General features: G+C 41.9%; 1 protein-coding gene across 4 annotated transcripts in view; it reads left to right on the top strand.

Annotated features, from left to right (window-relative positions):
- Positions 1-2,498: 2,498 nt before the first annotated feature.
- LOC309340107 (uncharacterized protein) overlaps positions 2,499-14,923 on the top strand; it is a 39,778-nt gene continuing 27,353 nt past the window's right edge. The window contains exons 1-5 of one of the 4 annotated variants that reach the window (XM_081858644.1): positions 2,499-2,812; positions 3,757-3,876; positions 5,703-5,756; positions 6,640-6,722; positions 12,021-12,164. In XM_081858644.1, the coding sequence (XP_081714770.1) occupies positions 5,740-5,756; positions 6,640-6,722; positions 12,021-12,164 (244 nt within the window). In that variant the 5' untranslated portion in view covers positions 2,499-2,812; positions 3,757-3,876; positions 5,703-5,739. Of the gene's footprint in view, positions 2,813-3,451; positions 3,877-5,702; positions 5,757-6,639; positions 6,723-11,655; positions 11,759-12,020; positions 12,165-14,923 lie in introns of those variants that run through there. The other 3 variants (XR_014155801.1, XR_014155800.1, XR_014155799.1) reach the window with 3 other exon arrangements.

Here is a 14,923-nt window from a genome sequence, read left to right as displayed (position 1 = left end):
TGCCTCATTGAGCACCCAGGCTGTAGTGATCCTTATTGAGGTTGACAGAGGTTGGGCCTTGTTAGGTATGCTGTTCATCCATTAGTGAACTGAAAAGAGCAGTTTTTTAAAAAAGTTTTTTTTTTAAAAAAAAGGGGGGGGAAGGGGCTGTACCTCAGTGCTAGAGCCCATGATTTGTATGCAGAAGACCCCAGGTTCACACACACACCCAGCATCTCCAGGCAGGGCTAGAAAAGACCCCTGAGGTGCTGCCAGTCAATATAGGCAATTCTGAGCTAGGGTAAATTGGCGATTTGACTCCATATAAGGCAAGCTGTCTGTGCCTTCAGGTGGACTAGTAAACCCTAATTACTGGTCTTGGCATTTATACCCATCTCTACCCGGAAGCCCCATGGAGTAAGTGTAAGACTGCAGCCTTAGTTTGTCTCCAGCCCATTTCCTCCATTCCTGTACACAAATGGCTCCCCAATCCCACATTGGACCACTTGAAAATTACTGAAGGTGTTGGAGGACAACTGAATGATTGTTCTGCCTGCTGCAGCAATTGCAATGCACAATGCTAGATGCAGTATGATTTTTAATACAGTGGTGCCCCGCAAGACGAATGCCTCGCAAGATGAAAAACCCGCTAGATGAAAGGGTTTTCCGTTTTTCGAGGCGCTTCGCAAGACGAATTTCCCTATGGGCTTGCTTCGCAAGACGAAAACGTCTTGCGAGTCTTGCGAGTTTTTTCTTTCCCCCCTTTTTCTAAGCCGCTAAGCCACTAATAGCTGCTTAGCCGCTAAGCCGCTAATAGCCGCTAAGCCGCTAATAGCGCTAATTAGCTAAACCGCTAATAGGGGTGCTTTGCAAGACGAAAAAACCGCAAGACGAAGAGACTCGCGGAACGGATTATTTTCGTCTTGCGAGGCACCACTGTAGTTTTATTTCTTTTTTTACAGAAATGCTGCAGAGCACCTTAATGAAGTTCATGGACCACTGGTGGTCCACAGACCACAGTTTGGAAACCTCAGTGAATAATAATAATACATGACTCTGCCTTATTCTGAATTAGACCATAGCCCTTCTCACTTGTTCAGTCACATCCAACCACACCAACACAATGTGATATTGCCCGTGCAATCAGTTCTATACATGTGATCAGGAAAGAAGGATTGCTAGTTACCCTAGATAGGAAGCATGTACTACACTACAGTAGGTATGCACATGGGGGACTGGTCACAGTGGATTCAATGCATGCTGGTCAGTGGTGGGTCCAGCTGCTGCAACATACCCGCCTCCCCAAGCACACTTTCCCTCCATAAACCTATGAAAAAGGCTTCTGTGTCTGTCTGCTTTGACTACTGGGGGCTCTCCCATATGTGAAGCAGAGCTAGTTTCCTGCCCTGCTGCTTGAAGTGCCTTTTATAGGGTGCCTTGTGCCCTGCTTTATGGAGGACAATCCTCGACCTGGAGGGATGTCCAAGCCCAGTTTGGTTTAAAGACAGAGCCAAATGAAGGGAGAGCAGGGGGTTTGAATTTGCCCACCATCACTTTGTACCTGAATTGAGCAGACAGACAGCCTACCTACCTACACACCATACATTTTTAAAGCATGTGGCTTCCCTCAAAGAAACCGGGAATTGTAGCTTGCCCCTCAGAAAGCTACAATTCCCAGCACCATTAACAAACTACTGTTTCCATGATTAGTCGGGGGAAGTCATGTGCTTTAAACGTATGGTGTGCCTGCCTGCAGCCATAGATCACATGGTCCTTGTCTTCCCCACAATAGTACTAATATGTGCTGTATTTCTACTTAAAAGGTAAAGGTAAAGGACCCTGACAGTTAAGTCCAGCTGCAAACGACTCTGGGGTTGCAGTGCTCATCTCGCTTTACTGGCTGAGGGAGCTGACGTTTGTCCGCAGACAGTTTTTCTGGGTCATGTGGCCAGCATGACTAAGCTGCTTCTGGCAAAACCAGAGCAGCACATGGAAACACTGTTTACCTTCCCACCGGAGTGGTACCTATTTATCTACTTGCACTTTGACGTGCTTTCGAACTGCTAGGTTGGCAAAAGCTGGGACCGAACAACGGGAGCTCACCCCATCGCGGGGATTCGAACTGCCGACTTTCCGATCGGCAAACCCTAGGCTCTGTGGTTTAGACCACAGCGCCACCCACGTCCCATATTTCTACTTAGATTATGGTAATTATTTCAAAATTTCTGTTCGGATTTTGAGGCAAAAGTGGGCAGAGCAATGGATGTGGCTCTTACCTTTGTCCAGTAGGCTACATTTGAGTCAAAAGGTTTCTTCACACACCAGGCCTGGGCACCAGGGTAAATTCAAACAAATAAACAGGTCTCTGTCCCCCACCGGCCGGCATAGCCCTCCAGGGTCCAGGGCAAGTGTACCTGACTGCACACACACACCCTCCACACGGTCCTGGAACACACTGCTCTCTATTATTCATCTAGGAAATAAAATGACTTTTTACAATTCAAGGACACATTCCAACTCGGCATGAGCACCTGAGCAAGTGTTAAACAGCATTATCTGTAAGGGACGTGACCTGAGGTGGGTCATGGCCTAGGGAGAGGCACAAGGGCCAGAGAGAGAGATGCCTAGAAGGGCACACAGGAACACCAGGCTGACAGTCCCCAACATGAGCATTTTATAGCAATATAGTGGGTGCTGCAGAATTCCATAGGGTGGGAAAGTGGGGAACGGGAAGATTTTGCTGCTCATGCTCAGTAAAGTTTTTTTTTTCTTTTTCTGAGGCATTAGGATGCCAAGATGGTGGAGGAGGAATCTTCCCCCTCCTTCTCCTGAGGTACTTATATTGCTGAAATTCAGCAGCAGCTATTTATTTGGGATAATTAGTCCCCTAACAGCTCAGCTCAGCCTGGTAAACAAAGCAAAGGGTGGGTTCAAAGAAGCTTTTATCTTATATGCTTTTTTGGTGTGCTCTGTTCTATCTTTGTTTTACAGGGTTCAACTGGAAACCTAGCAGGTTTGGATTTGAATTTTTCACTTTTTGGTAAAGGGGACTTGAATGTAAAACTCCCATGATTTGGAGCAGGATTTGAAAGGTGGTTGCTATGGTGTGTGTTTTCTACTCTCTAGTTCTCTTTCCTATAGTTGTGGGGTGAAATCCAGTATTAACCATGCTCAGAGTCGACCCACTGATATAAAATCATTGATTTCACTGGGTGTGCCCTGACTATGACTAACCTCAGATATCACCCTTGGATTAGGGAAGTTGTGAGCCAAGTGCTACATTGTTATACATTGGTTTGAAAATATAAAATATCCCGTTAAAATGTTGTGTATGTCTGTATACATTTGTTGAAGAAAGACCCTGAACTTCCCTTAGTTGTATCACAATAGCAGAGCATTATACCCTCTCGACTGTATATACAGATCTGTGGTTAGTGGAAGGGCTTGTCTTGTTGTAGGGGTGGTGCCTTTGAGCGCTATGATTCCCTGACTGTAGTGTACTTGGCAGAATTGTCTATATTTTAAAAGCCCATCTTGGACAAGCGCTTGGAGGGGCATTTTGTGGCCAGTTCCTAAGTGGGAAGCTGCCTCTTGCAAGATCTGGCAGAGGCAAGCTGAGTTGTGTTGAAGGAGAGAAGGCAGCAAGCTCCCGTCCTGGGAGTGGAGAGCGGCTGAGCTCTCGCTTTGGCTGGCTTCTCTGCCAGCTCCAGAAGGAGAAGGCAGAAAGCAGGGGGAGTTACCTAGCAACCAACTCTGATGCTTTCCAACTATTTACAGGGGAGACCGAGGGCTGTGACCTACAAAGTAAATTTCCCATCAATGGGATTGCATGTGAAACACGCGGAAGGCAAGCTGGGTGCCAAACTGGCCAGGGGAGATCCTAATTGCTTCTGCATGGTGAGTTTTTAGCTATAATTGAAGTATTCCTGCTTTAAATTGGAATTCTAACTTTTCTGATGGAGTCACTAGGATAGCTGTATGATGTCTTATTTTTTTTTGTTAGACATGAGGCTTACTCTGCTGGAGCAGTAGTGGAGAGAGAGAGAGAGAGAGAGAGAGAGAGAGAGAGAGAGAGAGAGAGAAAGAGATTTTGAGGAAGTGATTAAATGCAAAAAAAATAGACCAAGTGGTCAACCTCTTTGCAAAGTATGTTAGTAATTAAAACACCCGTTAAACCCTTCTCCCTCCATTGTGCAACATGTCATAATAGTAAAAGCTTGTGGCGGTTCTTTCTGCTTCTTCTAATTTACAGAAGACACTGACTGCATTCAGATGAAATGCAAAACCAAGGGTGAGGTTTTGGGCAGCCTATGGCTTGTGAAAATAATAGTCATAAACTTTGGTTTCCAGCTTGGCTGCTTTCCACTAACGAGCTGGAGTGAATTTAAAATGGAAGCCTTCCAAACTCCTAATGGTTCAGGGAAAGGCTGGGCTCATTGTTGTAACACTAAACTATGGTTTCAATACATTTCTGATAAGTATTCAATGGATGTACTGGCCAAATATTTCTGCAAGCAAACCATAGTACCATGACTCAGGGGATTATGAGTACAATGAGGGATGTTAATGTTTTGCGACAAGGTATAGTCTCTGTGGATAAATTGCAAACCCACACTTAAATAATGTTTGCAAAAAACACCAGTGTCAATGCTTTGCTTCTTCAAGCTAGTCATTTGAAGTTCTTGCTATTACTGTTGTTTCTGGATTCATTATACTCTATGTTTATGTTATGCCTTTGTGGCATCAGTAACAGAAGCCCAAAATCACACTGTGAAGGTAACAAAAGCAAACATTAAAGGTGTTACAAGCAGGAAAAATATTATTACTTTCCATTAACTAACCTTTAAAACTTTGACTAATCCAAGAACCCTTTGGGGGTCCAAGGCATGGCCCCTTTTCTCTGAATGCAAAGGAAGTCAGTGTGGGAAAGTAACTGGACAAGAACTGTGGTGTCCTGAATTCAAATCCCTGCTCCTCACTCAACCGTAAAACTTACTGGGTGAAAATGTGTCAGCCACACACAATGCCATGCCTTCTATTTACTTTTTGCCTCAGTGGCATCACACTGGAGAGGTGGGTAGATATTTTGTGACAGAAAGGTAGCAATGAATAAACACGAGTTTCAGTCATAAGTGGGCCAAACTCATCCACACAATGAAGACAGTGATTGTGTGATGTGGTTTAGTGGAGAGGGGAGTTGTAAATTCTGTGGCTTTTCGCCATTATGGATGAGTGCATAGTCCTGCTCACAAGTTTTGTAGTCCGGCACTACTTTGAACAAGGAGGAAATAACTCTGCTGGAAGATGAGTAAACAGATAATAGCTTTATAACTAGTTCTGTTAAAACTTTGAACACCTGTTTCGTTTTGCAGCTACCAAGAAATGTCACTGGAAGTTGCTGCAAACTGGACATTTGCGAACCTGAGATACTTGTGCATTTTCTGTGTTATGATTCATCTGGTAGATGCTTTCAGATCAGCCATGTCAGACCACTTTAAATATAGTTGCTATTGTAAATAAGACCAGTCTTTCAACCCCCACCTCACAATTGTTTTAGTTGCTGTTTCAGATCTGCCTCTTTTACCTTCACTTTTCTGACTATACATTTGGCTCTATCCAAGCTGTTAGAAATATTGCTGCTTTTTAACAAGATATATTGATTCTGTTTTGAGTGAATATTATTATTATTATTATTATTATTATTATTATTATTATTATTGCAGGATCATGTTATGCTCATTATTTAACATTTATTGAAAAATGCAACAAGGAGTTCAGTAAGTAATCTCTTGGATTACAATGTTGAAATGTTGGTGGACTGAAAAAATGTGAATTTTATTATCATAAATCAATATTAATAAGGAAATGAACTTTTGTGTTCCTGCTTTAAAAGAAAGCCAATGAAACAGTAACCAGAATTTTAACACCACCTGAGGAGTATACACGGTCTTCCTAGTAAACCCCTTGAAATTAAGAAAAATAGTTATTCAGTTTCACCAAGATCCACAAGCAAATCCTAACATGCAGCAGCTAAGCGGCAATTGTTATTCATAGCCAAGGCCTGCAAAGCAGTAAGCTGTCAGAAAGAGGGAAGGCATACAGGCTTGTGCAAGGCTTTGGGCCAGAAGGAAGTGAGGCCGCAGAGTCCAGCAGCAATCATGGCACAGGGCTGGGGGCTGCATTTCAAACTGATTACACAATACCAAAAAAATAAAACCCCCATACAAGATTACCGTATATGTTTAAATAGCTGCATATACAAAAACAGTAAAAACAGTTACTGTATATTAAAACAATTGTACAAATAAAACAGTTTCAACTAAATTCTGATACCGATGGAGATAAAAGTGAATGTATATCTGACCTTGGTGAAAATGAAGAGAAGCAATTTCTTGTGAGGCTAACATAAAATCTAAACTTCCCCTGAAATGTAACCTTCTTCTCAGGTGGTATCATAACCCTTCCAGGACAATTTCCCAGATCTCTGTCAAATATTTTACACATTTTTTCCTGAAAGTTTTGATGCACCAATCAACATTGTATCCCAACATGTTCCACAGGATTTTTTTTTATTTATTTACTGTAAGCCAACCAAGGCAGTTGTCTGTAGCCTCCAACCACAATGTAACCCCACTGTTTCTCTGCTCCTGGAAACCACAGTACTTGGAAATCCGCAAAAGCAGTGATGCTGGTGAAAGTAGCCTTCCACAGGGAGCCTGGACTGCCTTTCCACTTGCTTAAAGGTAAGTAGCTACATGTAGTAAGCACTGACTTGTTAATAAGTGGTTGTGTCCCCCCCCCCACATTTTTTGCACTCCAGCAGTTCAAGAACAGCCTTTCTGTATACCTGTTTCAAAATACTGGTTCTTGTTTTTATTTATTAAATCAGTGGCTTATGTGGCGGTGCATGTTCACAGCCTCCAAAAGCAAATTATTGTTTTCGCATTAAGTGTTTGCCTTTTTTAAAAAAGAATACTGCTAAGTAGATAACATGTTCTCTGATGTTGGTTGATTGATGCTACTATACAAGCCTTTTGGGAAACAGCTGTTGCTAATAAGAAGCATTATAACAAAATAATTGGGTTTCTTTCTTGAAGAAACATTTTGTACAAATGCTAATGATGTTGTTTATTTTCCTTCATAAACATTTTCAGAGACTGTTCTTTTATCTGCTACAGCAAATTATAATAGTGATGGTTTAAATAGAGAAAGACAAATTGTTCTTAGGTTTACAGCAGGAAAATTCTCCTTTGATATATATTTGGCTGTGTGTTCCCTTCTGCAGTTGGGAGTACTCTACTCTGCCTTTTTTAGAAAAATAAAGAAATCCTGAGCCCACAAAGACTTCTTTTTTATATTACCATTGGCTCTATTAATGTGTTTGTACTGTATTGTCCTTGCGCAGTGATGCTTTGCCCCAAACAGGGTGTGCATCAGGGAAAAGTGGGGTGGGGTGTAGTGAGAGCCCCCCAGGACACAAGTGTCAGTCAAGGGCAGGGATAATGTGGTGATACAAGAGAGGTGGGGGAAACAGTGGCCATTGAGGCAGGATGATGCTGCTTGCACGAGAGATGGAGCCTTAGGCAAATAAGAAAGTGACAACATGTATCAGAGATGTGGGGGGAGGGATTGTCTCTTGACCCACTGATTGGCAAGGTGTGGGAAGAACAAGGGAGACTGTGTCCCTTGGCGCACACCAGTCAAATCACTGTCTGCAGGGCTTTAGTGAAGCTGTAATAAGGGAAGCGTTTACACAAATGTCTCTTAATGAGTCAGACTTCAATTTTTTGAAAATCCAAGAGCAGGTAAATATATGCTTTCGTGTGCATGCACATTTTTTGTATCTGAAGAAGTGTGCATGCACACGAAAGCTTATACCCAGAACAAACTTAGTTGGTCTCTAAGGTGCTACTGGACAATTTTTATTTTTCCCCCAACTGTGTCAGACCAACACAGCTACCTACCTGAATCAGGTAAAGATAGATTCCCTGGCTTGGATCCTAAGATACAATAAGGGAGTTTAGAGATGGAAAGTTTTCCCTTCTCTTCCCTGCAGCCTTCTGCACATACACCTTCCAGGCAGTTGGACAGATTCAGGGGAGGCATGAGGCCTGCCATCTTGTCAGGGAGCAACCTGTTATTCCTTTTTTTTGGAAAGGAACTCTGCCAGTAAGGGGGGTGGGAACCCTCCCCCACCTGCTACAGATTCATCATAGGCCATGTTCCTGCCCAGCACTTCTCAAGATTTTGTACTGACTTGCCTCACACCAACATACAGTGGTACCTCGGGTTACGTATGCTTCAGGTTACATACACTTCAGGTTACAGACTCCAGTAACCCAGAAATATTACCTCAGGTTAAGAACTTTGCTTCAGGATGAGAACAGAAATCATGCAGCAAAAGCGCAGCGGCAGCAGGAGGCTCCATTAGCTAAAGTGGTACTGTTAAGTTGTGGGCGAACATAGCAGACGACACAGCGATTTCTCCAGAGCAGCTCTTTATTTGTAAGCTGGACAGAACTGAACAGCAAACAGCTCAGCCGGCCTGCTTTTATAGGCAGCCGGCTGTCAACATTGTAGCAACAACAACCCAGGGTTTCCCGCCTAAAATAACTGACGTGGACCTGAGTGAAAACTATCTAGAGTATCCCCCTGCTGGCCCAGGGTGAGAACTTCAGTACATAACACCCCTCCCCACCGAGATAAGGCATTAGTTACAATCGTAATGGTTTCCTTATATAGAGCACTACACGTAATGGTTCAATTAGGCACAAAAGCATATCGGTTACATTTCCCATACTTAGACCAACAGTGATACATGTCCAACAACATAGCTCTTTAAATAAGTTGGGCGCTTGCAAACTCTCCCAGACCGCCGGGGACTGGTAGCCAAGTCCAGGGGGCCACACAATTCTTGCTGAGGCTGTGGTGTGACCCTAGGTGGCGTTGAAACCAAATCCCCTGGATCCGCTGCTGTGGGTGGAGCCTCCGCAAGTGGAGTGGTCTGAGTCTGTGCACAGTGCTGTTGTGACTGAGCACTCTGCCTGGGCCTGGGCCTGGGCCTGGGCCATTGGTAGATGCTTGACCATGTTGATTGTTGATGCCATGCTGACCCTTAATCAGCAAAATGTCCATTAATATCTCTTTTGACTCTCTTTACCCCACTATTTGTTTATTAGGATATTATATTTCCACCAGGTGTTTGGAACATATTTGAGTTGCTCTTATCCAAATGGCATCCTTCTCTCTCTCTCTCTCTCTCTCCCCACCCCCACTCCAATCCAAGCACTTGTGGTAGTGATTACACAAGCGCATCTTGTGCACTACAAATGTAGAAAATAGGGTGAGTCCTTGATTCACGTTACAGTGCTTCCAAACACCCAGCAATAATGTTCAAATAAATAATGTTTCTGGCTATTCGGAAATGAAGTGAGTTAAACCTGTGCATTTGTTTGTTTATTCTTAATTCGCCATTTAAGGAGCTGGCAAACATTCCTCCAACCTTACAAAGACTGCCAGTCATTGCTCATTCATTCAGCATATTGCACCTCAAGATGGCACTCTTGAACTACTCAGCTTTTGAGGGATATACTGATTAAGAATTACTCACAGCAGGAAACTTTCAGAAAACAGGATATCTTAGGGAGGTCCAACTTAAGCAGGAACAACTGCCGCAATGTTCAAACAGAACAACCACATCAGACACTGACAGCACGACTTACTGATATTTATATACCAAGGATTATACTTCTTCCAAATGCTAGCTGAAACTATTCATTACAATTGAAATTACTGTTGTTATAAGCTAAAGGCAGTTTTAACTAACCACTGCAAAAAGGGAAATGCTTTCATTTTGCTTCTGAACTCTGTAGCCCCAAATTTTAATGATATAATTCTTTATATGATGTGAAAGTCGCCTACAATATGTCTTTATTATTTTCTTTCAGAAGTCTGTTGCATTTTTAATAAATAAATAAATAAATAAATCTGGATTAGAATTACAGATCTAGTTGTGACCAGGTTCCTGAACTGCATATATAGAATTGAGGAGAACAGTTGGAATGGCATGAGAATACCTTCTTATTTCTTCCAAATTTTATCCTTCATTCTTTCCCTTCATTGCAGTGTCCAGGGAAGTGCTATTCTGACTTCCTGGAAGAGGGAAGCAGGGCTTCTGAATTCAAAGTGTGATTTTCCCATCCTCTCAATATTCCATTTGCTTGGGCCAGCATTTGGAGTGAGGAGAGAATATATAGCAGGGATCACCACATATTTGGTCCAGTGGACATATTTGGAATTTTGGGAAAGTGCCATGGACACCGGTCACAAATTAATGGCAGTGGGGCATGTCACAGCACAAAATGGCTGCCATGGGTGCATGGCATAACACAACATGGCTGTCAGAAAGGAGAAATGGATCACAAAATTGTGGGCACCATGTTGGATACCTCTGATATATGGTATCATCTGATCTCATTTGGTAGAAGCTCCATGAGAAACCTCTCAGTGTATTTAATGCAGAGTCAGAATTATGCACCTTGATTACAACTTTCCATGCATTTTGGCGTATGTGATTTTGTAAGCACCTTAACAATTGCCTTAAACCAAAGGCACACGGGCACACATGCGCACGCGCGCACACACAAAATATATTATTGAAAACCAATCTATCATATCTATAGCAAGAAATAGAATGCCTTCCTTAGTACAGTGGTACCTCAGGTTACATATGCTTCAGGTTACATACGCTTCAGGTTACAGACTCCGCTAACCCAGAAATAGTGCTTCAGGTTAAGAACTTTGCTTCAGGATAAGAACAGAAATCGTGCTCCGGCGGTGTGGTGGCAGCAGGAGGCCCCATTAGCTAAAGTGGTGCTTCAGGTTAAGAACAGTTTCAGGTTAAAAACGAATCTCGGGAACGAATACTTAACCTGAGGTATCACTGTAGTTGGTTTATAATTTACCGGTAATCAACAATAATACCTATACATTGACATAAATTGATTGTTTCTACAATTCTCATTGGCCATGCTGCCTGGAGCTGATGGGAGTTGTAGTGCCAACAACATCTGGAGGACCTCAGGTTCACTATCCTGCTCTGTAAAATGCAAAATATGCTAGCATTAGTCTTAAGGAGGCAGCAGTATGTGTTGCCACTTGACCTGATTTCCAGATGAAAAGATATGCAGCGGGTGGGTTGTGTCCAATTTTCTAATGATTTGTAAAACTTTTATGCGCTTTAGCTGATGAGTAAGCTTTACAGCCCTAGCCGGGTCCCATAAGTTTCCATACCACAGATTTAAACTTGAATCCTTCAAAGTCTTCCATTGCTGTGCTACATAAATCCATGCAACAGTCACTGTGAATGTCAGCAGTTCATTAGATTTTGTGGCCTCATTAGGGGAAACAATATCCATTTTAGCTTTCACAAGGGCCACCTTCAACCTTGTTGCTAAAATGAAACCTTATCTTGACTCAGCTTCACATGTACCCACAGCTTTAAGGATTTCGTGCTGTTTTATGCAGGGACACGACTGGCCCGTACGGGCAGGGGTACCTTTACCTTTAATGTTGCGTTGTTTTATAGAAAGGCTAATGGTAGAAGCAATTGTGGTTTCCCTGGGCAGTATTAAAATGTCCTGTTAATGACTGCTTGTTGCTGCTTTTCACTAACAGCTGTAAACAAACATACCAAGGACAGAAGTATTAAAAAGGCTGAAAGGAAAGGAAACGAAGCGCAAAGACCTTGGCATTTGCAGACCTTGTTTTGCACATGCAGGTAAAGTGCTCCAATTCAATGCCTGAATATTAGAACGTATCTTAACTCTGGTGGCAATTATTGGACAGAAGAATCAGTTTGCTGCAGCAAAATGTGAATATTTAAATGGATTTCAATTTAGCAATTTGAAGACTGAATACATCCCAAGAAAAATAAAGGGCTGCAAATCATAAACATTTTATTTCACTCATCTCCTTTCCAAGAAAATACTAGAAATGTTTGAACTCCTCTACATATATCTCTATCTTTCTTTTTTGTCCAGATGAAACCACCAAAGAAAACTTCAGCCACAATCTCATTAAAGTCAGAATAACTATTGAGGAACCATTTTCAAAACCCATGAATGTGCCTGAAACTAGGCCCAGAAACCACAAGACTATAGAAAATAAATGTTGTTCTTCATTTGGTGAGTTTGCAGCACATCCTTGAATCTGTTTTCTACCTTTAATTACGGAGATGAGTATTTCTTAAGCTCAGGTTGAGGTATTTGAAAAACCAAAGGATTTGAAAGGATTTCAGTGAAAATAACAATACTGATAGTAGGCTCACACATTTTTACTGATGTGGAAATCATGGTTATTGCTTGATTACTGAATGTGTAAATAATATCTTATGTGATCTGCAACCATGGGACCTTCATTCTCATCACATATATTTATTTACTTGAGAGGAAACAACTATCAGCTATCATGTGGTGGCTATACTTAAAATGTGACCTCATAAGAGCAGAAAGAAAATTGGCAGCATTGCTGGGTCACAAGGGTGAAACAAGAGGAGGAAAGACCTTTATTCCAGAAACTGAAAAGTGAAGTTGTGCAGTAGTTCTATAACAGATCTGCTTAAGAGCATTAATTAGTGAGTCAGAAGGCTACTCTCCATTATGCAATAGGTTTTCCAGCTCACTGGCATTAAACCAGTTCCAATAAAGATCATTTTTGCTCCTTTGAAACTTTCTCATGAAAGAAAATCATTTGAAACCTTTGATTACTGGGATGCTGTTTGTTTATCAAAGAAAGAACAAGAGGGACATTGCCTTTTTATCTTTAATGGGAAACCTCAGAAAAATGAGGGTGGGCAGTAGGGAACAAAGGGGTAGGAGAGAAAGTTTAATATCCAACACATTTTGGACATCTCATACTGTATATATAAATGTGATGTATGCAGAGCTTTTAGGATTTCTATACATGATTTTGTAGTAGTAGTAATAGTAATAATAAATACTATACTATACTATACTATACTACACTACACTACACTACACTACACTACACTACACTACACTACACTACACTACACTACACTATACTATACTGTAATTTGTCCCAACTGTTTCATTGCCCTTAATTCACTGGTATACCAAGGTACAAAGGCCGGAAACTCTCAGGGCAACCCTGTCAAGCCCCACACTGGGGCAAGAGCTTGAACAGGGCTACCTGCTCTATCTTCCAGGGCATTCAGGAATCCATTGGATTCCTTTAGTCTCTGGGAACATACCATCATTTCTCCACCACCCCTTACAAGGGGAAGACTGGAGCCATAAGTCCAAACTTCACCAGGAAATGATCTGACTATGACAACAAGGTAACACCCACGCAGCCCTTCCTCTACCTGGAGCAAAAACTGAATCAAGGGTGTGGTCTGCCCTATGTGTCCATTTGCCAGCTTAGTCAGAGAACCTGCTCAGCAGCAGGGTAGATGATTGGCATATATCCATTTCAGTTGTCATGTTTAGTGAAGCTCTCTGCTGAAGTAAAGCAATTTATCTGGATGGCTTTTACCATGTACTGTACATAGTTCTTCGGAGAAAAAAATGATTTATGTGGCACCTTCTTGGTGATATATATTATCACTATGATAGAATTGCTGATTGTTCTTATGTTTCACTCTATCTAAGAAGATTTATTCTTTCCCAAAACTTTTCAGCAGGAGGTATAAATATATTGTGCAAATGACCTGCTGTCCTTAGCGCTGAACTGCATAGCTATGGGTAAAATATAGAATTTTGTACGTGCTTTTGCTTTAATTATCGCAATGCAAACTATAGTGAATAGTATGTCCCAAGGGAAAATGCTTCTGGTACTTTAAAAGGAAACAGAAATAATTTAGATCATAACAAGTGTTGTCCTGCAAAAAAAAATTTTAAAAAAATGGTGGGAAGTGCTCCTGCGCAGGGTTCAAATCACTACATTGCTTTCATCTGTTTGGCTTACTCAGCCCTCATTGGGCTATCGAGGTTTCTTATCTCTGCAATTTGGGTTGGTTTTCCCCCTTCAAGTTTGGATTTTTAAAAGGTGTGTGGTAGAGGCACTTATACCCTGTCACAGCTACATTAAAATAATTGATTTTTCTATCCATGTCTTTGGGAAGATCTCACTTCTGTTCTTAGCGACATTTTAAATTAGTTTCTACAGTGCAAAACAGGAAGTTATCTATCCAATCAGGGAGATGCTTTTTCCTACTAATATATATTTCTCTGTCCTCATGTTCCAGGCAGTCCATTCTAGTCTCCCTTCCACTCAGTTGTCAGATCCACACACTCCGGTCTTACTCTGTGAGGGCGAGAGCTCTACAATTGTTTTTTGTACTTTATGTGTACCTTGGGGTTGCCTCAAGTCTGCTGGCACTTCTTTTTTGCGTGATAATGGTGTCTACATGAGCGTGGAGCAACTTGGAATTACATTAGTATATAGACAGGTCAGATCCTGCAATATAATGTTGCATCATATCTCTGTGTATGACCTGAAGGAGCTGAAAAGTGAATGTTAACATGAGAGTCAGGAGTGCCTGCTCCAACTTAGGTCTGACTTCATGTCCATTTGTTTTGTATAGCGTTTGAGCATTTGAAAGTGCAACCAGTCAACATGCAAGTCAATGAATCATGAGGCTTCCTCAGGCAGAATTATCCTGAATTGCATCAGTGCTGTATCAGCCATTACTTAAGCGATGATGGCTTCCACACTAGTCCCTCACACTGGAATTGCCAAATTTTGTTCACTCACTTTTTATGGGAATCAAGTGCACTGATTGACTGTTTGAGGCAGAGAGGGAGGGGTTAGACCCCCCCTTCCCCTTCAAGGAGCAGATTGGCAGGGTTTTGCAGCTTTTTCAAAGGAGCTACACTTATGCAGCCCCAGCTGCTATACTCACACCCTGTTGCTTGCAACT

The sequence above is a fragment of the Podarcis erhardii genome (genome assembly GCF_964252035.2).
Source record: "Podarcis erhardii genome assembly, chromosome: 4".
Lineage (NCBI taxonomy): Eukaryota > Metazoa > Chordata > Lepidosauria > Squamata > Lacertidae > Podarcis > Podarcis erhardii.
Note: the sequence above shows the minus strand (reverse complement) of the source record. Positions and strands in the feature narration are given on the sequence as shown.